The sequence below is a fragment of the Hoplias malabaricus genome, chromosome 1 (assembly GCF_029633855.1).
Source record: "Hoplias malabaricus isolate fHopMal1 chromosome 1, fHopMal1.hap1, whole genome shotgun sequence".
NCBI classification, from domain to species: Eukaryota; Metazoa; Chordata; class Actinopteri; order Characiformes; family Erythrinidae; genus Hoplias; species Hoplias malabaricus.
In genome coordinates, this window is record NC_089800.1 from 50,347,506 (window position 1) to 50,372,233 (window position 24,728).

Below are 24,728 nucleotides of genomic sequence, written 5' to 3' on the forward strand. Positions count from 1 at the left end.
TGCATTGAATTAAAAAAAAGTGAAGTGCTATGGAAATTCAGGTCCTACTCCCAGAAACGCTGTATGAATCTTCATGGTTTATTTACAAAAATGGAAATCAATAAACAAGAAGCAAGTGCTCATTAACCATATTTATGAAAATTGAGTGTCAGTACTATCTACATTATAAAAATATCCTTCTATGTTCTATGATACACTATCTACAAAGCAACAAACAAGAAATCAAACATGGAGAGTTTCTTCTATGTGGAGGTTAATCTAGACATCCAGTATGAACAATGATATTGTTACTAAAAAACAAACAAACAAAAAAAACAAAGCCCATGCTTTAATCCTAGCAGTGGAATCCACAGTGGATGCATTTGAGCAGCGCACAGCAGTCCAGGCTTGTTTTCTCAAAAAGCTTCAATTCTTTTCATGTCACAAGTTCTGTGCCTTGTTTGCAAAAAAATAAATCTGTAATTTCCGGCTCAGCTTCACGACCGGATGTGGTGCTCTTCACAGGTGACTGCCAACTCAACACTGTGTTGCACAAACTTTTCTTCTCAGCTTGCTTTAGTTTTGTCTTCATTTCTGTTTTACAGATCAGTCTCTTGTTTATTTACAAAGTCTGTTCTGATTTAAATGGATAACCGAGGGCCACAGGCTGCTGGGAGGTAACAGCACGTCACCTGGTTTGCAGAGTACGTGTGTGGCCTCCGGTAATCTGAGCCGGGATCTTCCTCCGAGCTTTTCACCTCCAGAGACGTTCTTGAGGACAAACACGGGCAAGATAAAGCCAGGTCATCCTAGACAGGGAGAGCGGAAACCCATCAAGAACAATAGGAATCACTTGTTAACAGAAGTGCCACTTAAGGGACAAACAGGTCGTCTTCGTTCACTTAATGTCAGTTCAGAATGCCAGAACAGTGTTTGATATATCTGCGAATGGGATATGAAAAGAACAAAGGTTTTATGAGATAGAGGTAGTAAGTAGTTTAACAAACGTTAGCATCAGACAGATGTTTAGATACGATATTCATTTGGTAACATGTTACAGGTCAAATGAAGAAATTACAAAACAAGCCCTGGATTCCAGTGACACGTTGAACATAGAATGTACTTTCATGTTTGGAAAGAAACTGAACCATTGTTCCTTTGATATTCAGCCTTATTAAGACTGTCTAAGGTTTCAGGCATTTGCACTCTGCCTCTAGCTTTGAATGAGCACTAAGGGCAATCCAAACTGTGCTGACATGGCTAACACTGAATGAAAACTGTTTTCACTTCGGAAATTTGATCAAGCAGTGAAATATTTACTAATAGTCTTTTGATATAAACTATGCAAGACTTTTATGGACTTTACCTTCCATTGTAGACAGATGTTACTGTGACAGGAGCAAGGTCTCTGACAAACTACTTCCATCTTGTAGAACCTCTGGGGAACACGTGAGCTTGGTGGAGACCAAACTTGGGCTGTGTTCCACTTGCTTGTTCACTTCTTCTTCCTCAGCCTCTTCCTCTGAGGAGGAGCTGCTAATCATAGTGGGCAGTGAGATGGAGGAATGAGGGTTTCTGCTGTCAGCAGGGTCCTCCATGAGTGGCCATGCCTCTGAGAATTCCATGGGAAGTGGATCTGGAGTCTGTGCCAGATCGCCACGGCTGCTCTCCACTGATGGGTTTACATGTCTGAGGTAGAAGCCAAAAAAAAAACATGCAATAGCTGAAGGAAATTAGACAGTAACACATTTTTTTTGCAGTGCAGGGCCACGGAGAGTCTAAAGATGGCCTTCGTCAACAATTAATGTGGTTAAACCTAGTAAGCAGTTTTTGTTATTACTGTGCAATCAAATAGCTGCTAGGTAACAATAGTAATAACTATCTATATTAATATTAATAACAATAACTAAGCGAGTTAGAAGTGAGAATTTACATGAATGCTTTTGGCAAAGGGTTAATGACACATTCTGAGCAGATCCTTTTCTTTAAAAAAATTTTTTTTTTCCCTTTTCTAAACAAGTGATTTTCTCAGACATATAGCTGTATTCTGGCACTTTCTTACCTCTCAGCGAGACTGCTTTGAGACTGAAAAGAGCTGTTGTCCTGACCACATGTGTCTTCGCAGCACATAGTAGGAATCAAATGCACCGGACCTGCTAACCAACACCAACATCATGGAATCAAATCCTAAAATAATACAACAGCCATGCCATGTCACACAGAGAGAGACATCAGGAGAGATGCTCAGATCATCTGTAAAACTCACCACACGTTTGTCCAGGCATGTGGTGACAGTGGCAGCAAGGCCGTGGAGAAAACTCCAGAACTCTTCGATCCAAACAAGACAGTTCTGCTCCAGTGAAGGGACCATCCTGAGACCTCAGGGAGGCTGTGGCATTTAGAAAAAAGTCATTAATTTCCAGCACTGCACCTAAGCTCTGCCTGGAAAATCTACGTTATAAAGCAGATGAAAAATTCTTTAAAAGATCAGAACTAAATAAGAATGGAAACATTACAATAAGAGAGCATTTAAGGAGCAAACACCACACTGGGAGGAAACACCACACTCCTCACAGACAGTCACCCAGAGCAGGAATCGAACCTATAACCTCCTGGTCCCTGGAGCTGTGTGACTGCTGTGCCACCGTGCCGCCCCATAATGGTTATGTTTAATGGAAATAAATTATAGTAAGAAGGAAAAATATTAATAAAGTTATTTATATTGTGCTTTTGCCTTGCGCCCGATGATTCCAGGTAGGCTCTGGACCCCCCGCGACCCTAAAATTGGATAAGCGGTTACAGATAATGGATGGATGGATGGATTTTGTGCTTTTTAAGAACACAAAATACGCGTACAATTTGTGATGCACAGAAAGGACATCTTTCTTGTTCAGACAAAGTGCACAGTAGAAAATCTGAGATGAACTAGGCTTGAGGAAGGCCATAGGTTAAGGGACACCTAGGTGTCATGTTTGGATTTGAACACAGAAAGAGAATTAAATTGTTATCTAATTTTTATTATTATATAAATCGACTTGTGAGCAAAGAGTGTTCCAAGGGCGTGAAGCAAATCTCGAAAATGCCTTATTGCACAGATGAAGCCACAGTGAGTAACTGAAAAGTGGTTTCTGACTCATTTGAGAACGTATTCAATGGGAAATCGCAATGTTGCTAAATTAAAGGATACTCACCAGGCTTCTTCTCCAGGAACTGCCTCTTGCAGTAGATGGCACAGAGGATGAGCAGAGCAAGCAGGACTGTGGCCAGGGCGCTGCAGATGACCGCAGCTAGGGCCATGTCTCTGGGGCTGGTCACTACAGGGGGGATGGGAACCAGATTCACACGTCCAGTGCCTAAAGGACAGCACACAGAGGAAATGAAGAGAATGTGCCTTTACATGGAAGATCTAATATAGGTTTTATACTGTGGTTATTTTTTTACAGTGACAATAATCAGAATTTGACTTTTAACCCATCTCCATATTGCTACAATTACAGCAAAATGACAACTTTGTTGCCTATATTATCAACACTTACAATTAGGCACAGAATCCTGAGCACATTTTGACCAGCTGTGAGTAACCTACAGCATGTGAATCCATATAAAAGTCCGGGTTTTCCATGGCAACAGCTATGAATGTTCCATTGGAAACAGAGTTCAAAGCGTGACTGCCCCGAGGCCGGGGGTGTGTGGGGTGGGTGAACATTCTCTAGCTGCCGATAAGTTTTACCCCTAACCCCAGGGCAGTCGGGCCTTTACATGCTAGTCTGATGACTCTGTTATTAAGTGTCTGATCAAGGTTGAGAGCAGCAGTGCTGGCTGTTGGAGCCAGGGCAAGGGAATGCACACAGAGCCTGAGAAAAACAGCTGTCACTCACTAAATCTACCCCACCCCCACCACACACATAAACTGCCTTCATGTTCCAAATGCTTCTTCAAAGTTCTCATTAGTTTGAGACAAACTGAGGAACAACATCTGGGTTACACAAGTATCCCTTTGGCTTTATGTACTTCTAACCAAGGCTGGAACTTTTATAGTAGGACTTTCCCCTCACAAAAGCTGCCCCAAAAAGCTTTTGCTGATTCTCTTATCCTGAGCAAGTCATGTAACAATGGTAGACAAACACAGTGTTAGGAGTCCTGGACTCTTATTGGTTGGTGTAGCATGGTGTTTCTGCTCCCATTTTTCCAGTCAGCCATGTTACCCACTAATGTACAGACACCCCTTTGTGAGTCCACATCTACCTCTTCTTTAAGCAGGAGAGTTTAGATCAGAATGTCTTTTGAAGTTCAGTAACATCTCTAAGCATTCATGGCTATATAAAAAACATACTATAAACTTGATCAAATCTGCCCACTTCAAATGTGATGTGTATACTCTCATTTTCTGACAGAAGTAAAGTAACTACAGTTTTAAAGGGGTGGTAACTGTCAAATATCTTTGTTGCAGCACTACAAAAAGTATGTATGTGTCTGCTGTATCAGCTACTTTGGTCAGTTATAATTAGGGCGGCAGGGTGGTGCAGCAGGTTAATGTCGCAGTCACACAGCTCTAGGGACCTGGAGGTTGTGGGTTCAAGTCCCGCTCCGGGTGACTGTAGTGAGTGAGTGAGTGAGTGTGTGTGTATTCCTGCATTGCGCCCAATGATTCTGGGTAGGCTCTGGACTCACTGCGACCCTGAACTGGATAAGGGTTACAGATAATGAATGAATGAGTTATAGTTGTAAATTAATGCCCTGTTTATTTATTGTTACACTTATATAGCGACTTTCTAGAGACCCAAGGACACTTTACAATCAGCACTGCACAGAACCCCATTCCATTCAAAATTCATTCCAATCACACAGTAGCAAGAAGCGGTAGCCAAAGGCACACACAGCCTACTCTCAACCAGGCACCTGGAGGACTGCATCAGGGGTGTGGCAGGGGGAGGGTTCACACAAAATAGAGCGCCAATCCATTTCTGGGCACACACGCATTCACTCCCACACATACAGACCTTCATTCACACACACACTCATTCACTCACACGCCAGGACAGTTATTCGAGAAGCCGATTCACCTAACCTCCATGTTTTTAGACTGTGGGAGGAAACCAGAAACTCCGGAGGAAACCCACGCAGACACAGGGAAAACATGGAAATTACTCTTAGGGAACAGTTTAACAATAGTTTTTTTCAACCATCTCCCTATTACTCTCAAGAGAAGCTCAACCTTCAGCAACTTCACCTCCTTAGTACAACAGCTTTTCAAAAGCTTAAAGGAGCCTTTTCATCAAAGTCATCATCCTGCACCCTCTGCATACATTAAAATCCACTGGATGTTTTTGTGACATGCTCAAATGCAGCTCAGACTCCCAACACTTTGATGTGTTCTTTCCAAATCTTTTCATATGAGAAATTGATAAGAGATTTCAATCACTTCAGAACACAGCCTCCTTTTCATGTGGTGTTTCCAACATTGAGTCCTGCCTCTGTGTTTTCGAACACAAACAACGCAGTTTATAGAGAAAGATAAAGCTGCTTTTGAAGCCGCTTTGTGTCAAAGTATTATTGCCAACTAATGAAGTTAAATATGAACCAATTATTTATTTAAGGCCTTTTTCAATGGATGCACGCAAGCACTCTCTGTTTGCTCTTCTGCAGATTAATCACTGAGCAAATTTGGGATAGGCCTTTACAAATTCAAGCACTCCTAGTATAACAATGTAAACATTACACGAACCCTTCCCAATAATATGAGGAGGAAACTATATTTTTTGGGACAACTGAGTTAGAAAAGTAACAAAGAAACCGGCCATGCACTTTCTATATCACTGCTTAAGTTATACATTATTAAAAAGTATGTTATATATCAGAGATCTGGTGACCATGCTGTAAACATTAAACCTTGGACAGTAAAACTAATGTGTGTGTAATAGACTGTAAACAACAACAACAACAACAACAAAAAGATATATTTTGTATCACATTCCTCATTTTTATAAAATATATTGAAATTATACTTATTATTTCATCAGAAATGTACATCTGTTAATTTACCATTTTTCACTATTGTTATATTTCCTTAATCGGACTAATTCATATCTAAATATAACTGATATCTATAAATTTATATTAAGTAATTGTGCACCAATTCTTACATATATTTTACCAAAGTAAAAAACGGTTTAGTTGCTAAAGTTCAGCTGTGATTAATGGAAACTAACTCTTGTTTTTACCTAATTTTGTGGACTACAGAGTCTTGATTTTAAGGATGGAATCATACTGTAGTTTTAATTAAGAAAATCCATTAAAAAAAGACACATTCCTGATCGATCATTTTAAATGCTTGATCAAAGACAAATCGGACCTTAAAAAAAAGAAAAAAAAGATGCATGAATTAATAAAGGGAAAAAGAATGACAGGCAAACATTTGTAGAGTATCAGAAGCTGTTATCCTCCTGCTGCCGTAGGAATTCTTTGTCTGTTACCTCAGCGCTGGCTTATTAAAGCCGTATGGCAGCAGCTTCAGCCTCAACTTCTGTGTCTCGGTGCCAGCAAATCTGCCCCAGCTGTGCTGCATCCCCCTTTTGTCTCTCTCTCCATTCTTCTCTCCATCTCCACCTTTCTCCAGTCTTTCTTTTTCTGTCATCTTTTCCTCACTCTTCCCTTCTCTTTCTTTATTTCCTCTCTCACCCCTTTTCTCACCCTCTTTCTGTCTCAATGCCTGTCTTCCTTGTCTCTTCTCTCTCACCTCTCTCTCTCGCTCTCTCTCTCTCTTTCCTCCCTCCCACTTTTCTTAATCCCTCTTTCTGTCTCACTGCTACTGTCTTCCTTCTCTCCTCTCTCCCACCCACCCATCTCTCTCACTCTCCTGTCGTCCATCTCCCGCCATTCCTTAATCCTCTTTCACTCTTTTTCTCTCCTCCCCTCTCTCTGTTTCTCTCCCACTCTCTCTGAATGGAATTCTCTTTCCCAGTGCCTCTTTCCCTCCTGCTGCCTCACAGTTTTCTCTCTCTCCAAAGCCACAGCGTCCCCTGTTATCAGTTCTCCACAGCTGCAGTAATCCCAGACAAAGGCGGCGCGCTGAAGAGATCTCACCTGCTGATCTTATCAGCTGCCCCCAGTGCCAACAGACGGTTTCTTTTCAAGCGTGCGCTGTGCTTGCTGACTCTGGAGAATGCCAAATCTCTCTCACACACACAGATCTAACGCTCAAACAAACAATAAGTATGACTGAGACACTAACAACAACTAATGGCCTGACCATCCCTCTGTAGATACTCCATAAAAGTGGGTGGACACTAACTCATTTAAAGAGGAGCTTGATCCTCTTTACTGTCGAAACAGCCTCTGCTCTTCTGGGAAGGCTTCTTATTGGACACTGGAATATACACTGGATCACAGACTCCACTCCAACTCCACAGACACTGAACAGTGCTATATCACTCCAGTTTGACTGCTCCATAGCCCTTGGCTGTCAGCACTGAGCATAGGCTCATGAGCAGATCCTCGTGTGCATCCCACCTCATCATGCTTTTTTGGAAGCTATACAAGCTACATTCTCTTTCGTTGGTCTGAGCTGAACTGGCACCCTATCCAGGGTGTGTTTCCCGCCTTGCGCCCAGTGATTCCAGGTAGGCCCCAGACCATGACCCTAACCTGAACATAAGCAGTTACAGACAATGAATGAATGGATGTTTTGTTGTTTCTGTTTCCTATTGTTTACACATTATTGCAGAATGGTCCTCATGTCCTAAGGGATATCACAAGAATAAAGTCCAGCCCGGTCTCCTGGCAGAGAGTCTACACCACAGCTGAGCTTCACTGACCCTTGAGTCAAGTGCTATTAAGAATGAGTGCACATTTAGCCTCTGTGATGTGCCAAAAGATGAAGCAAACATGAACTAAAATGGAAGAGCGTCCATGTATGACAGTGTTCCCCACTCTCCATCCCCAAGTGCCTCTCCAGTACACAGTGTAATGGTGTTCATGCTCTAATACACCTGAAAGAACTCAGCTACAGGCTTTTCATGAGCTAAATCAGGTGTGTTAGAGCATGAAATGCTCAGAACTGGTGCAATACAGGGGTGTTCTAGAAAAGAGATCAGGAGACTTTGCTCTAAGCCAATCTCTCTGTCCCTTGGATTAAGGAGCAATGGCTGGTTAAACTTTCATTTATAGTATGTAATGGGGTTACCATTAAAGGACCTGTATCCAGCATTTTCTGGAGTTAAGCTCCGTTTATAATGGTTTTGCCAGAACATGAACAGTCATAATTCGTTTTTACTGACCATTTCCAATGTCTTTTTATTCTTCATATATGGTAATGTACTTGTAAGACTGACATGTTTAAACAGCCCCCTACAAAGGACTGGCGCCCAGGTAGGCTCCGGACCCGCCGCAGATAATGAATGAATGAATATTTAAAGAGATCCTATTCTGATTGGCCGTCCAATTTTGCGCCACAGTCTAAAACACTACATATAACTTCAGCAGAATGGACGTGATGGGATTACACTGCTGTGGGTGAATAGAGCGCTGTAATTAAATGCACAAAATATTTTGACAACACCAGTGGTTAGGGAACAGGGCGTGTAACCAGAAGGTTGCCGGTTCGATCCCCAGAGAAGTGCCCTTGAGCAAGGCACATAAGGAGGAAACCCACGCAGACACTGGGAGAACACACCACACTCCTCACAGACAGTCACCCGGAGGAAACCCACGCAGACACAGGGAGAACACACCACACTCCTCACAGACAGTCACCCGGAGGAAACCCACACAGACACGGGGAGAACACACCACACTCCTCACAGACAGTCACCCGGAGGAAACCCACGCAGACACGGGGAGAACACACCACACTCCTCACAGACAGTCACCCGGAGGAAACCCACGCAGACTCGGGGAGAACACACCACACTCCTCACAGACAGTCACCCGGAGCGGGACTCAAACCTACAACCTCCAGGTCCCTGGAGCTGTGTGACTGCGACACTAACCTGCTGCACCACCGTGCCGCTCTCAAATGGCAATTAATACAAGTGTATATTACAAAACTCTCACTTATGGTTAATTAACACAGAAGAAAGTAATGCAGGTTATGGGAACATTATTCTGATGTGAGTGCATGCTAGAAAATGATAGTTTGGAAAGATTTTTGAAACTGTAGAACCTTCATCAAAGACATTAAAGGCAACTTTTGTTACTTGCGTCTATTATCAGCTCCCTGGCGTCATGTGACTGTTTCATAAACTGGCTTAACATCAGTTCGAATGGCTAGCCGGGACAGCTGGAGAGAAGCCCTGCCAAATATTTAGAGTTCTCCCATGACAAGAAGAGACAACAGCAGATGAATTACATTAAAGCAGCCAGAGGAATCCATAAAAAAAACGCCTCTCGCCTCCCCCTGCTCTAACCAAGGGGAGCAGATTTATTCTCTTCTCAGAGGACTGGCCTCCTCACACAGCTGTGGGCTAGCCCCAGGCCAGCGTGAAGCTATTAAAATCATTTGGCCTGTAGGTTTTTCACCGCCCTCCGTCAGATAGCAGAAATGAAGAGGGAGGTGGAAGCCCGTTTCAGACCTTCTCAGTGAGTTCTGTGAGGACAGCAGTTTTAAGCTCAGGGTACATTGTTTTCAGAGAATGGAAATGTGTCTGAAACATATCAATCAGTTTCTTTAATACACATTAAAGGTGATTGAAAGCTGGTTTAAAAAAATCCTCAAAATGTATTTATATATTAATGTAAGTCATATTTAATATCAATTTTAAATTTTACACTGTATTTTTACACACTAAGGTTCTGATGAAGATATGGATATGCCTTTGTTTTTCAGGAGACATTTGTGATATATATTCATCCATTTTCATAAGAGATATTTATCCCATAAAATATTTTCTACATTTTTTTTCCTGATGCTGGATAAGCAGTTACAGACAGTGAATATACAAATGAATGAATAACTAAACAGCCGGTTAATTAATTGAAAAATCTCTGGTATATCACTAGTGAATAATATTCATTATCTTATTACAATGCCACCTGTCAAGGGGTGGGATATATTAAATGTATACTATGTAATATTTTTACCTTCAAAATCACTGTGATGCTTTATTGATCATAATAGGGAGAACTGAGCCTCTCTTGTTGCTACTCTGGGCTCAGCACTGCAGAAACTGCACTGTGTAACATTTGGAGGAGGGAAAAAACACACACACACACACACTCAGTTCTCCCTATTACACACCTCCCTCCACCTCCTACAGTGCTGTAAAAATGAATTACTCTCGAGGAGACCCAGAAGCAAAAAACCAAAATCTTAAACACTGTTCCTTTAAGCAGCAAGTAAACAGTCCGTTCTTGAGGATGATGGTATAAAGCAGTGTATCTGCAAATGTAAGTGTCTGAGCTGCTTTGACCAAACCATTACAATTAGGTCTTGTCCGATTTTGTAGCAGGTCTCGTGGGGAGTTTTTCTTATGCAGTGACCCTATCAAAATGAGTGTGAGTGCCCATGATCCTGTCACTGGGTCACCTTTTATTATTCAGTGTTCACTATTTTGGAACCTCTGACTGATTGTGTCATTAGTTTTGCTACTCAGTTAAGTTTGTATATAATGTGTATAGATTTCTCTATATATAATTTTCTTATATTATCATTTTCTTTTAATTACTACTTTACATACCAAAATACTCTGTAAACCACTTTATTCCTAATATAACCAATAATCACTGATCTGCCAAACTCTGTCAGCACAAGACAGACCCATAAAGTGTTCCCTTAGACAGAGGTTACAGTTCAAATACAGTGGTAAAAGTTAACGCCTCACATGCGAGGGTCTCTTATGCATCTTACAAAGGCGTGTTACACCTGGCTCAAACTTTCCCTCTCACACACTGCCAGAATCCCCACAAGCAGCAGCTGTTTGCTCCAGAGCTCAGAGAGTCACACTACATTATCAGAAGTTTAAGTTAGCACCACACTGCAGTGTGTTAAGCGCCTAAAGACACAACGTTCCTCAACGTTACACAGACACTCATTACTCATTAGCTCTGCGCTCTGCCAGAGAACAGCATGGGAAACGAATGGATACCAGCCAGAATGTAACTGTATATTTTGTTTTGGAAAAGCTATAGAACAAATACATGCACTGTGTCACTGAGGACCAGGGCTGAAATATGCATCACTTTTATATCGAAGTTACGATTTTAAAGTATGCACTTTTATCATTCTATTTTGTTAGTGTCAGAAAAAATATATATTATATTGACATTTGGATGATTTCTATTGGTCTATTCATGTGCAAATCATTTAAACCCAGTGGGTGCGTTTTATCTCGGCTAGTAAAATGTGGCATTTATTTGGTAATAAAAGGTTCCTGGCAAAAGCAGAAGGACACAGAAGGCACAGGATATTTCCTCTCATTCCATACTTAAAAAAAAATCATATTCCTAGGTGGTTTGTGTTTGGGTCAATTGTTTTGGTCAGTTGAAGTCAAATGTCGTCCAAAAGATGTGAGAAATGTATGCATTTCTAGTCACAAGAGAGTACTTACAGTGAGGCTCATAAGGAGGAGGTGGATCTCCACATGGTATACACTCCATGTCTTGGAATCCACTTAACTTCGTCTTCCTGTAAAACCTGCCATGGAAAAGGAGAGATTGTAAAGAGCAAACGTAGACTGAAAAGTAGACGCCAACTATAACCCCTTAGACATACGACTTAGTGTTCAATGATTAATTATGAGGTTTATTTGACAGGAATGACAATCAATTATTTGATAAATGCTATAATATTTCATTAATGTAGTCATGAGGAGGGAGAACACAAGTGTGCTCTTACATACAAACCCCTTAAAACAGCAGGAGTTAAACAGCAGGAGAAATGAAATATAACTTGGTATGATAGCTACCTACAACCCTATTAAAAAAATATATATATAAAGTAAATTTACAAACAACATGTATCTCCATTTTTGCATTGTGTTAAACTTTAATAAGGAATGGACTAACAAACTGTTGACATTTATTTACCTTGGAAATAAAGAAGGTTTTTGCCTTCACCTGTAAGGTTATCAGATAAAGTTGTAGATACATGTTTTTAGCTTGATATGCTTCTGAGATAAGATAAAAAGCAGAAACACTTGCCCTAAGCTGTGCCTGACCCAGTGTGCCAGTGTGCTTAATTATGGGTAATCATAAGTAATTAAGTAAGCAACTAGTGGCAGGGAGCTGCTGCTTTTGGGGGCAAATGGTAACGCTTGCACCATGATGAACTGTGTACGAGGAAAGCTGTTCTTCAAAGGCCAGGCATGTTTCAGCATTTGGAGCATGCCTGGGCCTTTCCTGCAGTCTAGTGTCTTTTTCCCTGACCTTCATGTTAACCTCAGGAGGCTCCTATGCTTTACTTGAGCAGCTTTCACTCTTAGAAAAATAGGTTCCTAAATGGTTTAAGCTCAGAGGTATTGTTCTAGAAATACCTTTGGTCTAGTGTCTATAGAATAAATTATGTGGAGCTTCCTGAAACTTGGGGTCTTCACAGCTGCACATCTCTTTCTAAAAAGTGGTTGTAAAATGCTTTTACTGCCTGGTTTATTAATATGTTTAAATGAAAATATGATTATGTGATTTATAGAACCATAAACAACTGAATTATTTTCTTCATAAACTAGCAAGTAAACATTCAGAGCAGTGTATTATTGAAACTATTTTTAAATGTTCTCTCTCTCTCTGGTTACATTTTTGTACATGAACTTCTGACATGAGACAAGTTCCTGTGCAGTGCAATTTACTTTAACAAGGGTCCTGAAATGTGAAATCGGTAAATTATTGTCAGAGCAGTGTGTTCACCACCTCTATTTCAGCCCTAATTGCTCACTAGCATCTCAACAATTTGTCGAAACCTTTCACACACCGTGTGAACACAACAGTGTTCTTAACAGATTACACAGATCATTTGTGTTATAACTTACTGATTAAAACAAAATTAAGTCAATTTTCTATCAAAAGAATGGCCACTACAGCCCTTACAGCAAGTCTACAGAAGGATGCATTGAAAGATTCTTTAAGGAAACAAAAGTGGTTCTACTGTGGCACGGCTCCAAAGAAAGCTCACTGGCGCTTTTATTTAACAGAGTTTGGCTCGGGTAGACTCACCCCGGCAGGCAGTCACCACACACAGCGTTGCTGGAGCTTGAGCAATTGGTCTTCTGGAAGCGGTTGAGAAGGGCACAGTCCAGGCAGGGCTTGCACTTCTGCAGGCCACTGTCCTCTTTGAAGCGTCCAGCTCGGCAGGGCACACACTGGGCATCCTCTCCATAACCGAAGCCACATTCCTGCAGGGATTAACAGAAGATATCCCACCGGTGAGGGAAGGCAAAGGAGGTAGAGGGAAGGGAGGCGGGTGGGGTATGTGCTGAGAACTGGGGAGGAGGGGGGGTAGGAAAAAGAAAAGTGCCAATGTGGACTAACAAGAGTCGGCAATGAAATAATGATCCCGGTGTGTGTGAGATCCCCCCAGCGAACAAAGGCTGGCTTTCTATTCAGACTCTATCTTACACCGCCAATAATCTCCCTGACTCTCACAGGATCAATGGGTAGCCTTCCGCTCCAGGCCACTGAAGGGCCAAGCTTTAGAATGAGAAAGGCCCACAGGGATGCCTATTGTTGGTTTATTGCGAGTTTATTGTGGAGGTCTCTTTTCTTCCTCCAACTTGCCTCCTTTTAGCTGAAGCAAAGCGTGCTTGAGAGAGAGGGAATTTAGGGACCAAGAACCATGGGCCTGTTAGCTTTTAGATCAAAGGTGACATTCGCAAGTTTAAGAAAATATTTTCTTCAATATTTACTTTCTTACTCAATTATAAGATCATTTCTAATACAGAAAAAAATTCTTACTTGGATGCAGCTATGAGACTGTAGATTAATGCCAGTCATATATAATCTTGTATTTGCAAATAAACCATTAAAGGGAATGTCTACGATTGTGGCTAAGCGCAGTTGTCTCTGGTTGTTTACATTCCGATGCTAAGCGTCTTTTAAGGTCGAATAGCGTGTTTAAGGGGAAAAAACCCACTGTTGTTTGTACGTGGATGAAGTTTAACTTGTCTGAATTACCACAGAATCTTGTCTGTAACTCGGGTTATTTAGTTTTGTAGCACTTTCTGTACTGCAGGTAACCTTAGCCTCATTAGTCTAGTGCATTTCCACCTTACGTGATCCGAAACTGCAAAATAAGTCAGTGTTACCAACCTATGGAGCAGGAATAGAGCAATATCCTCATTTCAGTTCATGATTTTTAATGTTCGGAGTTCTATCCGTTGTATAAAAATATTCCAGATGCGAGCAGAGAGAGAGAGAGCCTAGTGTACCGCACCAGGCCAGTCTGTCTTTTCATTCCTTTACAGACACTGGGGCTTCGTAAACACAGACACATAAACAAACTGGAGAGCAAATGGTGAGAAAAAAAACATCTTTTTAATTTTAGAAAAAGTGTTTTTGCCTATTACTATCACAAACTATGCCTTTAAATCAAGTATCAGTTATTTAAAAAGTACAACAATGAATAATGAATTGCACACAAAATGGATATTGATATAGGATAACATAAATGTTTTGGGAATGAGTTATAGCCTAACATGATTTTTTCACCGGTCATTTTTGATGCTCAGTGGCATTATTAGCATTTTAGCTATCTGGTCCCTATCACAGTCATTGTAAATAAATATTAGAAAATTCAATTTAGAAATACTGAATGATAGTTTGCCATTTTGCTGCACTAACAGCCTCCACACTTTTGGGAAGGCTTTATACTAGATTTTGGAACACTGCCATTGGACAATATATTTTGGATTATGAACATTACTTCAGCTCAAAAGGTCCTAGATGGGACCTCCATCAGACCAAAGAATGCAGTTCTACTGTTTCACAATCCAAAGGTACAGGGATTTATACTCCTCTAACGGACCCTTGGCACTACACACGGGGACTGTAGACTCATGTACAGAGCTCCTTGTGTGCATCTTAAACAGGCTGAATTCACTAATAAAACGGGTGTCTCCGCAACAAGATAAACAAGCAAATCCAAAACAATGAGGGCATTCTTGTACCGATTCACTTTCAATAACCAAAAAAAAAAGAGAGAAAACATAAGAAGAGGCAGTCTAAATGTCAAGAGCAGACTTCAGGAGAACCCCCCCCCCCCAGCTGTGCACAATAGGAGACAGCACCCAAGGCACTTTTCTCCCAAACAGAGCATGGTTTCCTTCTGCCATAGAGTGTCCAGTGATTATATGGGATCATTTACAACAACAATGTACTTGCAGCAAACAGCACAATGTCCACAACAAGCTTAAGTAAACAAAATCCTGTCCACGGCCATTCCAGTCAACGTGATCCATGTTTCAAATAAACCAGGACAAATTACATTTGTTGAGGCTGTTTTCTGTAAATGCTCTTGTCTTTGATGTCTCTCCATTCTGGGGAAACTTAAAACAACTGAACTTCGCCAGACTGCAAAATCTAAACAGACGTCTTAAGTGCCTCTTAATTGGGGTCATTCAAAACAGTTTGTATCCAGTCCACTTCGCTAAACAATACATCTTTCCTTCTTTTACTTTCCATCTCTTACGAACCCCATCTGAATAGACCCAGTGTGGGATTCCAGTGCCTTTTAAAATAAATTTGATTCAGATTTCAGAAGCAGCAGTATCAATTTAGTGGAATATTACATTTTGGAGGAAAAAAAAATTGTATTTGATTATTGTTCTCAGTCAAGTAGCAATTCATCAGCAAATTCCTTCTTTATAGTATACCTTTGTGGCACTCTTTCGCATGTAGCGTGTGAAGTTAACTCTCAAAAACAAAGATGCATGAGTTCAGAAAAATAAAATAGATTGCATTGGTACAGAACATGCACATTGTGTGAAGGTTCTTCACACTCACACAGTTCATTTACAGTGACGCTCCAAGTAAAAACAACCACTGAAATGTTTGTTAGGAAACTGAATGTGGATTTTCTATGGACTTCCAAAGAACCGTTTCCTCACATTATAGGTGAACTTTGAAGTGAAATAGAAGATAACGCCATATTGTTTTTCTCAGGCAGTGTGAAACCTAGTCCTGTGAAACACTGATGTTAGGATGCACATGACAGATCAAAGATGTTACATTATCATTCTTACTGTGTAATATATGGACATTCCTTGAGACCAGAAAGACATTTAAAAGCCAATCTACGTTTTAATTCCCTGTTATATTTTCCTTTTAAATTTCTTCAGAATTACGATGCAGAGAGGTATACACAGGACTTTTTTGAAGGAAAACAGCACCCAAACCACACCCCCCCCCCCCCCCCACTAGCATTTGTGCATAGTAAATAAAATGGCTGTATTTGTGCTAACGACACTGTGACCCCTGTTTCGTCTCACTTATAAAATAAATATCTAAGTTGGTCAGTTTCTAGTGCACCATTTTACAGCTTGAGAAATCAGTGGAATTCCCCCTGTAATAATAGCTCTAGGTGCCTGTTGTCCTATAATGCAGCATTGAGAAGCTTGTGAGAGCTTCTGGCTTTGTCAGCAATCAGTTTATCTCCATTAAAACTCAGTTGTTCAATCTCCCCAAAAGCTGTCCTCGTGCACTCAACCCACAGACCTCAGTCCTTCTCTGTAACCTTTGAAATAATATCACTTTTCTAAGCAGTGCATTAGAAGCGTTCCTGTTCTGAGAGAGCAGCGTTTGTAGGAGAAAAGTGAGAGGACCTCTGTGGCATGACATCATTCAGTAGTATTGTCTGGTCCAGCTGCCCCTTCTCCAGTGTGAGAGCGCCCTAACCACACACAGCATTCCCACCACAGCGACAGGACTCATATATCATTAACTTGAAGGTCAGCTTCAAACAGTGGCCTTCTCTCTACACCCGGATATTCTTTCCCTTTCTGGACACACACATTCTCACACACAAACACACTGGGCACAGATATCAGGCCTGTCAGACAAAGTCAATAACTTAGAGCTTGCTCCAGAACAACAGGAATCTGGTGTTTTTGGGGCGTGGGTTTCAGCCTCTGGCCTGTGAGAAGCCTGATTTGGCCTGTTGTCTGCTCTCTGCTTGGACCAACCCAAAAGAGTACACGGGACGAGGGTAGGGGTTTAGAGCAGAATGGCAGCTGTTGCTGCCTGCTCGTTCCATATAAGGCCCTCCTATCCAACGGGGCATAGCGGCCAACAGTGGAACCAGGGAAGGAGGGCTGTAAAATGACAAAGAGCGAGAAAGCAAATGAGAAAGAGAGAGGAAATAAAAGAAGCATGGCCTGGCTCTGGTTGTAGGCATGGTGCCATCACTGGGGAGATAATCAGCAGCAGCAGGGCTAGAGGGAGGGCCAAACGCAAGCAGAGCTGCATCTTTTCAGTCTCTTAACACAGCCGCAAGAGCAGATCTGGACAGTTCATTGGCCTCGGGATCAACAGCTGAGTGAAGGATTCTCAGATGTGGCCAGGATCTATCAGATGTGGCCACTCTTTGATCAGAGTTGATGTGAATATATTAGAGGAACGCAACAGAAACAGCTGCAGAAATTTCGAGTGGCTTTTATGTGGGGTAAATAGAGATTACACACACCTGCTTGAAAAACGGGTACCAGGATATCTCAGTTAGATAGCCCCAAGTTCAGAATCGTCTAAGGAATATGTCCCATAGCTCTGCTCTTACTGAACAGGCTTGATTTCTGGCTTAAGTTATTTGACTACACTGAGAAATGCTCTTATATGGAAGACATCCCATTTCATGATCTGCAGGGACTGTGCTATAAGACTGATGCCTTTTAATAAGCATATGATCATAAGAGAGTACAAAAGATCCAGGAAAACACAAAATTGCAGAGTGATTTCCTGCTGAAACTTAACCGAATGTGCTGGGTCTAAGGCTGTTATTAAGGAAAAAGATTGTTTTGCAAGATTTAGAGGTAGTTTAAAATGTTGCTTTGATATTTTGCTTTGATATGCCTTAAATCATGTTTACACAAAACACTGTTTATACACTGTTTATGAAAAGTCAGTTTCCAGCCGCTGTCCTCAGCCGTTTGACTTGTACAGCGCAGTGGTGTGCTAACGTTAGAGACCACACATTATTTATTGAAGTTCCAGCCAAAACAGCCATTAAAGCACAAGCTGTTCATTTTTCAGGACATATTTCTATGGAGATTAGACATAATATAATCCACTTGTGTAAAGAGAGGGAAAGTCAGGAGATTCCAAAACTGGACCTCAAATAACAATTAAAACATAGAAAAATTTGGGATTCCTTAAAAACATGCAAGATCTGGTAGACCACCAAACGTGTCACCATCGTATATGCAATCGTTTTTTGTCCATTCTTCTAACGTACGAAGAAAGTCAATACTATGTGTTTGAAAGGATGTGTAGGTGTCAAAAAGGTGTTACTGAAAAAAAGGAAATAGCCAAAATAGAACAATGGACTAGATGCCCTAGGGCTCTGACCTTTAAGTCAACAATACTCATGTGTATTCATTGTACGAATACATGGAATGAGAAGGATATATATATATATATATATATATATATATATATATATATACAATGTTCCCTCGTTTATCCCTCGGTTTATCCCTCGGTGTTACATTCCAGGAGCACTCACGATAAAAAAGTAGGGACGCTATATATATTTCAGTATTTATACACTATACTAAGGCTTTATAAACCCTCCCCCACACTTTTACGCTACATAAACCTTTCCCATTCCCTTAATAACCATTCGTTTCCGAGAGTAAATATGCACTATTTACTGTAATTCCTAATATTTTATGATTTACAACATTCCTTTATTGTTAGAATTAATATTTTTAATATATTTTTATACATTTTGGGATTTTTTCATGTAAAAATTCATCAAATATATATATATACCTCTTTCCTGAAATTGGAAACCAAATAACTATGTTTTAAATGGTTGTTACAAATGTTGCTCCGTAGTATATATTGACTAAACACAGGTTGATAAGAAACAGTATATATGAGCTCTTGCCTCTCTAGCTAACTGCAGTGACTTCAAACCTTCCCTGTGTCACGTATTCCAGCCAAACTCTTGTCTGGAGTATATACACCACCTATCAGCTCAGAACAATCTTGTCTCAGAGAGCTCTCCAATCCAGCACCCACAAAAAGACGTTTTCGCTGCTATCTCTAGATCAGATTTGAGTGAAGATGCCAAGCAAAACAGTGAGGAAGTGGGGAGATAGAGAAGAAAGCTGCATGTTCAGGCACAGAAACCTTTTAAAGGGCTTTTAGTCAAGCCCCGGAGAATTCTCAACCTACTGAAATTACTCAAAACTCCCCAAATGACTATACACCTTCCCACGGAGCTGGAGGGTTAGCTTTGGATGCAGATGTGGATAGTCTGTATCATTCTAATTAAATTTTTCATGATCTGTTTCAATGTGATGCCCAAAGGCACACAGATGACAGTGGAATTACAGTGCATCGAAAACCAGAACATCTATATTCTGAACATGATATTCGTGAGGTTACACAGACGTTATGAGAAATGTTTATGAAGGCTGTTATACTGTAACATTTCTAATAAGAACGTCTGAATAGGGGTGCGCTTGATGAAATGCAGACAGAGAAGAAGTTCATCCAAAGGTTAGTCCAATTGGAACTTAGGATTTTTCACAGCCGGAGGAGAATAATGCAGCAAGTGATGAAAAACAAACTTTATAAAATAATCTTCCTTCAAATCAGATGTTATCAAGCAAAGGAAGTTAAGGGCATGCATATAAAAAAGCATGTGTTTTCTTAATAGCGTAGAAAAACAAAGACAACATGAATTATCCTATTTTGTATCACAAAAGAAACATACACCTACGTACAATCACACACACACAACGTCTAGTAGTTTGCAGATGTTCCTTTGGGCCAAATAAAGAGATTATGTTAGCTTTTTAAACAAAGATTAAGACATTCCTTTAGAAAAGTATATATAATCCTACTAAGATCCAAAATCCCATCCTATCTCTCAAAACTATCCTTACACTGTAAATAAATGGTTTAACTTAAAGGAGGTCCATATCCTATACTTTTCTACACTTTATTCATTTTCTTCCATCTCTTTGATGAGTATGTTCCAGTCATAGTTTATTTTTAGATCACAATTTACAAACCTCTATTTCCCACAGAGCTAAACAGGCACGCTTTGTGACTGTGCCTTTAAGAGTGATACATGTAAATAACCTATGTTCTGATTGTATGTGTTGCACTGAGCCACACTCAAAAATAGCCCCGGCTGAGACACTCCTAGTAATTTCAACAAGAAGAGGCAAACTCAGTTACATCACAAAAACAATAAACTCCAATATGGGTTATTTAGCCTGGGTGTTTTCCAAGTATCAATGATTTGTGCTGTGTAGTGAATTTTCTGAAATAATGTTTACATACTATATGAACTTCTAAAAGGTGATATATCTGACATACTGCCACTAAACATCACAACAGAGAAGCAGCATCTCAGACAAAAACAAAGGCTTCATATTCACCACACCTTTCCCTTCAGCCACGTCGCCCCACTTGTGCTTTTCACACGGTTCCCAGAGAATGCACCTCCTAAGATGAGCACACCACAGCAGTTATATTTCTTTGGGGTTTTAGGGGACTATTTGCATGGTCACTGTCACCTGAAAGTATATCACTCTCTTGTCTTTAGGGGAGGGCAAAACAAAACATGGGCAGGGCCAATGTTTCCACAGGGCAGGACTAACATATGCTCGGATGGTTCTGCTATGAAAACAAAGAGCAGAGAACAACACACACACAGAGGGTGTGTGACTTCATTCTCTGCTCAGGTTGCCTTTACACTACTATTTTATTACACCTACATCTGTTGTTTACTGCCATAATTATGTTTAAAACATTGGATACATAACGTTACATTGTTTCATGATAAGGGCCCTTAACCAAGATGTGTTGGTTTGTGAAATTGTGAAAAAAAAACGTCAACAAAAATAAATGATTTAATTATAATTCTATCAAAATTAAAACCAACATTTAATGTGAGTCAAATTACTTACTGTTTTAGGCCAAAACACTAAATTATTTATTTACTGTGAAGCTGGAAATGATAAGAGAAACTGCTAACATTCCAATGGAAAAGGAAGCCAATTATTAACTACAGCCTCAGGGCTTCTATCCATAATTGACCAAAACGAGATGCACTGGGGCCATATTACCAATACAAACACATTTCTGTGAGTTAACGTGGAAATGTATAGAGAAATGCATGTGCATGTCTTAAATCAAGTTTGCTGAGTATGAATTTAGCTTTATATTTCAGCTACGACTGAAGATAGCTGAAGCATTTCTTCACTTATAAAACATTATAAACAGTACAATAAGAAAATGGCATACAAATTAAACACAAAATCACTGAATTATATGTCAGAAACATGGGTCAGGAATATGGGCGTAACTCTTTAAAACGTGCCCAGCATTCTACAAAGGAGAGCAATGTTATATCCTCTCTCTCTCTTCAAAGAGGAAGCAATAAATAATTGAGTCGGACAGACTATTCAAAACATTGGCATCCCCTCCTGTGTGCCGACTCTAAAGCTGCACTCTTCTAGGAGGGAGCCTGTTTGATAGGGAACTCTTTCATAAACCTTACAAAGTCTCATAAACGTTGGGATGTTAATGAGGAGTTCACTGAATTCTCCTTCCCTGCACAGTTTTTATGGCCACTCTGGCTCAGATGTTTCTAGTTCCAGGATCACACAGGTTTATACTTTGTTTTAAGCATTTCCCCAAACCTGTGAAGAATAACGTTTTGGTGGATTGTACTGTACGTGCTATCACAGCATTTTCAATTATCTGCAATAGACCTGGCGTGATTTCAGCTCTCACATGGAGCAAGCTTCAATTATTGTCTACTGCATACCATGAACTTTAATCAGGTAACTTTTACTTTCTTAGAAAAGATGCCAGAATGAGTTCTTCAAGAGATGCTTGTGAAAAACCATTTTAATTCCATAAACTGCCTTTTGGTGAATAGTACTGCTACAGGACCATTTCTGTAAAAGAGACGCCTGAATGTGAAGAATGTTTTTAGGTTTAAATAACCGGCACATACGTGAAGATTCTAGAAAGAACCCTACATTAAGAGGATAGTCTTTCAGCTTTAATTGTTTACAGAATCAAAAATGATTTTCTGTGATCAAGAATATTTTAAAGGTTTTTCCTATTAGCTTTAACATAGAGGTAATTTAACGTTTTAAATACATCTTTAAACTTATTAATTCTATAATTTATCATTTATCAAAAAATCCCTAAAGAAAAAAATAATGTTTTTCGTTGGAATCATTACAGGAACCCTTTCCTTTCCTAGATCTTTGGCCAAAGAGCTAAAAGCCAAAGATAATTCGGCTAACCGAGATTGATAAAGTACAATCAGGCAATCAAACTGTAAAAAAGGCAATACGTCATTTCACAGTGATTTCTTGGCTGATTAGTTGATGATGACAACCTCATGCTGTGGTACTGGACAAAACCTAAAAGAGAGGAGCTCAAACCTTTGACAGCTCCTGTCCGGCGTCACACTGCCTGCAGGCATTACAGTTCCCAAACAGGTCCTTGTACTCCTGTTCCCTGCATTCTCTTCTCTCCTCAGCCATTATGGCAACCTGAGAGGGACATAAAACATGATCTCCCATAGATAAATATTCCAAAATTTCATCACAGCTCATGAATGCTAGAATATGTGCTAAATCATTAAAGGACACAGTGGCGAAATGTATATTCATATACATCTGATGCCATTTATATAGGGCCCATTGAAAAGTGAATAAACTGGATGCTTTGAAATGTTTAAATCACTGACCTTCTAATGTGACGCTAACAGAAACCAGATTGTTGCTTATAATTTCTATATTAATAAAATCTGCATCTTAAATCAAAAAGGAATATAATTTAATTAACTTTATATTACAGTAAATAAATCCTTAAATATATTGCAGGAAAAGTAGCTCTCCTTCAAACTAAATATATATGAAAAGTTTGGGGTGAAACATACTAGGAAAAGCATGGTGAAAAGTAACTTCAGGTATGGACGCCAGGTGTGCCCTCTTTCCAAAGCCATCAGGGCGGTCCCCCGGCTCTGTTCACTGCAAAAATACAAGTAATGAAAACTACCGTCAGACACAGTGTAGTAAATTGCAAAGCTCCAGGTTATTAAAAAAAATGTTGTAACATTCAAATGTAAATATAACAGCTGGCTTCAAACACTAGGAGCTTAATACATTCATTCATTGTTTGTCTGTAATCAATTATCCAGTTCAGGGTCGTCGTGGGTCTGGAGCCTGCCTGGAATCACTGGGCACAAGGCAGGAATACACCTTTGACAGTATGCCAGTCCATTACAAGGCACCACAAGCTTTGTAGACTAAAATAAACCTGTTTTTCTAAAACCTATAAGGTTTAGTTTAACATACTCTAACCCTAAATCTGTCTCTAGTCTTGACCTCAGTTTTAACCTCAACCCAGTACCACAACCAAGTAAAATCTTAACATATGTTGCACAGAGAACTTTTATTGTGCATTTTAATGCATAATTATCATTTATTTGCAGAATGTAATACATCGGTGTAAGAAACAACTAAGAAAGGCCAGTGCATAAATTATGGATAAGAACAAATTTTGAATTAAATATACAGGATAATGCCTTATTTTGGCCCCTGTTTTGTTCCCTGTACAGTATTATCTTCGCAGATCACTATGTTATAATGGCTTCAGAGGGAGTCATTGTGTTTACCTGCAGGAACTGATGACTGAAGTTATGAGAGGTAGAGTCTTACAGCAGGTCCCTTTACCTTCTTCACCTCCTTCTCTCCTGCATGTCTTCTACTTTTAGCCAGAGAGAGAGAGAGAGAGAGAGAGAAGAAAGTCAGTGCTCAGATCAAACAGAGAGGCTGTAATCTGATCTGTGATCAGTACACAACTCACATCAAAGCTTCAAATACACGAGAAAAACACGCTCAACATTGCGCTTCTAACACACCCTCAGTCCGTTTACCTGCAAAGACAGCCCGTGTACCGCAATAGGAGCTTTATTTCACGAGGTAATTCATCGCAGTGTGGAAGTCATCGTTCTTCGGTTTCGCTCGGCTTCCCCCACAGACAACACACACCACACCGCGCTTCACTTCGGCTCCTTTCACTCAGACTCCCCCCGACAACCTTATTGGCACAAGCCACGCCCCTACGCTCTGATTGGTTATAACTCACCAATCTACTGTTCCACGATTGGTTACTTTTTCATATTCACAAGCGGAGGGCTCGACTACGAAGCCCCGAGTGTAAGGTGGAAAAAAGACATACCCCTAACACGGAGCCCCTAACATGTTAAAGCAGAAAATATTATTACAGGTTTAAAGCATTATTCCTTTTTTAAAAACATATTTAAAAAAAGAAACCTGGTTCTCTCAGTTTAATAATATGTTCCCCCTTAACTTAATTAAACGTCATCTTACGTTAACTAATAATTATCAGTATACCATGATTTGAGGGAATAAGTCATGTATACACCATAAACTGAGGGGACAAATAAATAAATGAAGGGAAAGGGGAAATATTAAAATGTGCGAATGGTTTGAGGCAATATTTTAAGACAACAAATAATTATGTTATATCAGCTAAATACATATATAATAACAAGCAGGGAAAATAATCATTGTTGTGTCACACCTCATGCTCTTACAGTCTGC

The 24,728-nt window shown here is 40.1% G+C and overlaps 1 protein-coding gene across 4 annotated transcripts; it reads right to left on the reverse strand.

The window, feature by feature from the left end:
* Positions 1-89: 89 nt before the first annotated feature.
* On the reverse strand, positions 90-24,192 carry tnfrsf19 (tumor necrosis factor receptor superfamily, member 19). 4 transcript variants are annotated; one of them, XM_066666113.1, is made up of 11 exons: positions 24,038-24,192; positions 23,777-23,868; positions 23,039-23,129; positions 22,539-22,649; positions 13,123-13,301; positions 11,523-11,608; positions 3,171-3,332; positions 2,246-2,368; positions 2,042-2,135; positions 1,346-1,668; positions 90-788 (listed from the first exon to the last, which is right to left on the reverse strand). In XM_066666113.1, the coding sequence occupies exons 3-10, from the start codon at positions 23,102-23,104 to the stop codon at positions 1,365-1,367; spliced, it is 1,125 nt and encodes a 374-aa protein (XP_066522210.1). In that variant the 5' UTR covers positions 23,105-23,129; positions 23,777-23,868; positions 24,038-24,192; the 3' UTR covers positions 90-788; positions 1,346-1,364. The 4 variants fall into 4 exon arrangements, with proteins under 4 accessions (XP_066522210.1, XP_066522194.1, XP_066522201.1 ...); XM_066666097.1 differs by having other exon boundaries at positions 92-921; XM_066666104.1 differs by having other exon boundaries at positions 92-921; positions 23,777-23,865; positions 24,038-24,188.
* Between the last annotated feature and the right edge of the window lie 536 nt (positions 24,193-24,728).

Excerpts from the sequence above, each read along its gene's own strand:
- tnfrsf19 (XM_066666113.1), bottom strand. The coding sequence starts at position 23,104 with ATGGCTTTGGAAAGAGGGCACACCTGGCGTCCATACCTGAAGTTACTT. Across the intron at positions 13,302-22,538 it reads CCGGACAGGAGCTGTCAAAG|GAATGTGGCTTCGGTTATGG; the intron begins GTTTGAGCTCCT and ends TAATCCCTGCAG. Across the intron at positions 2,136-2,245 it reads CATGCCTGGACAAACGTGTG|CAGGTCCGGTGCATTTGATT; the intron begins GTGAGTTTTACA and ends GGTGTTGGTTAG.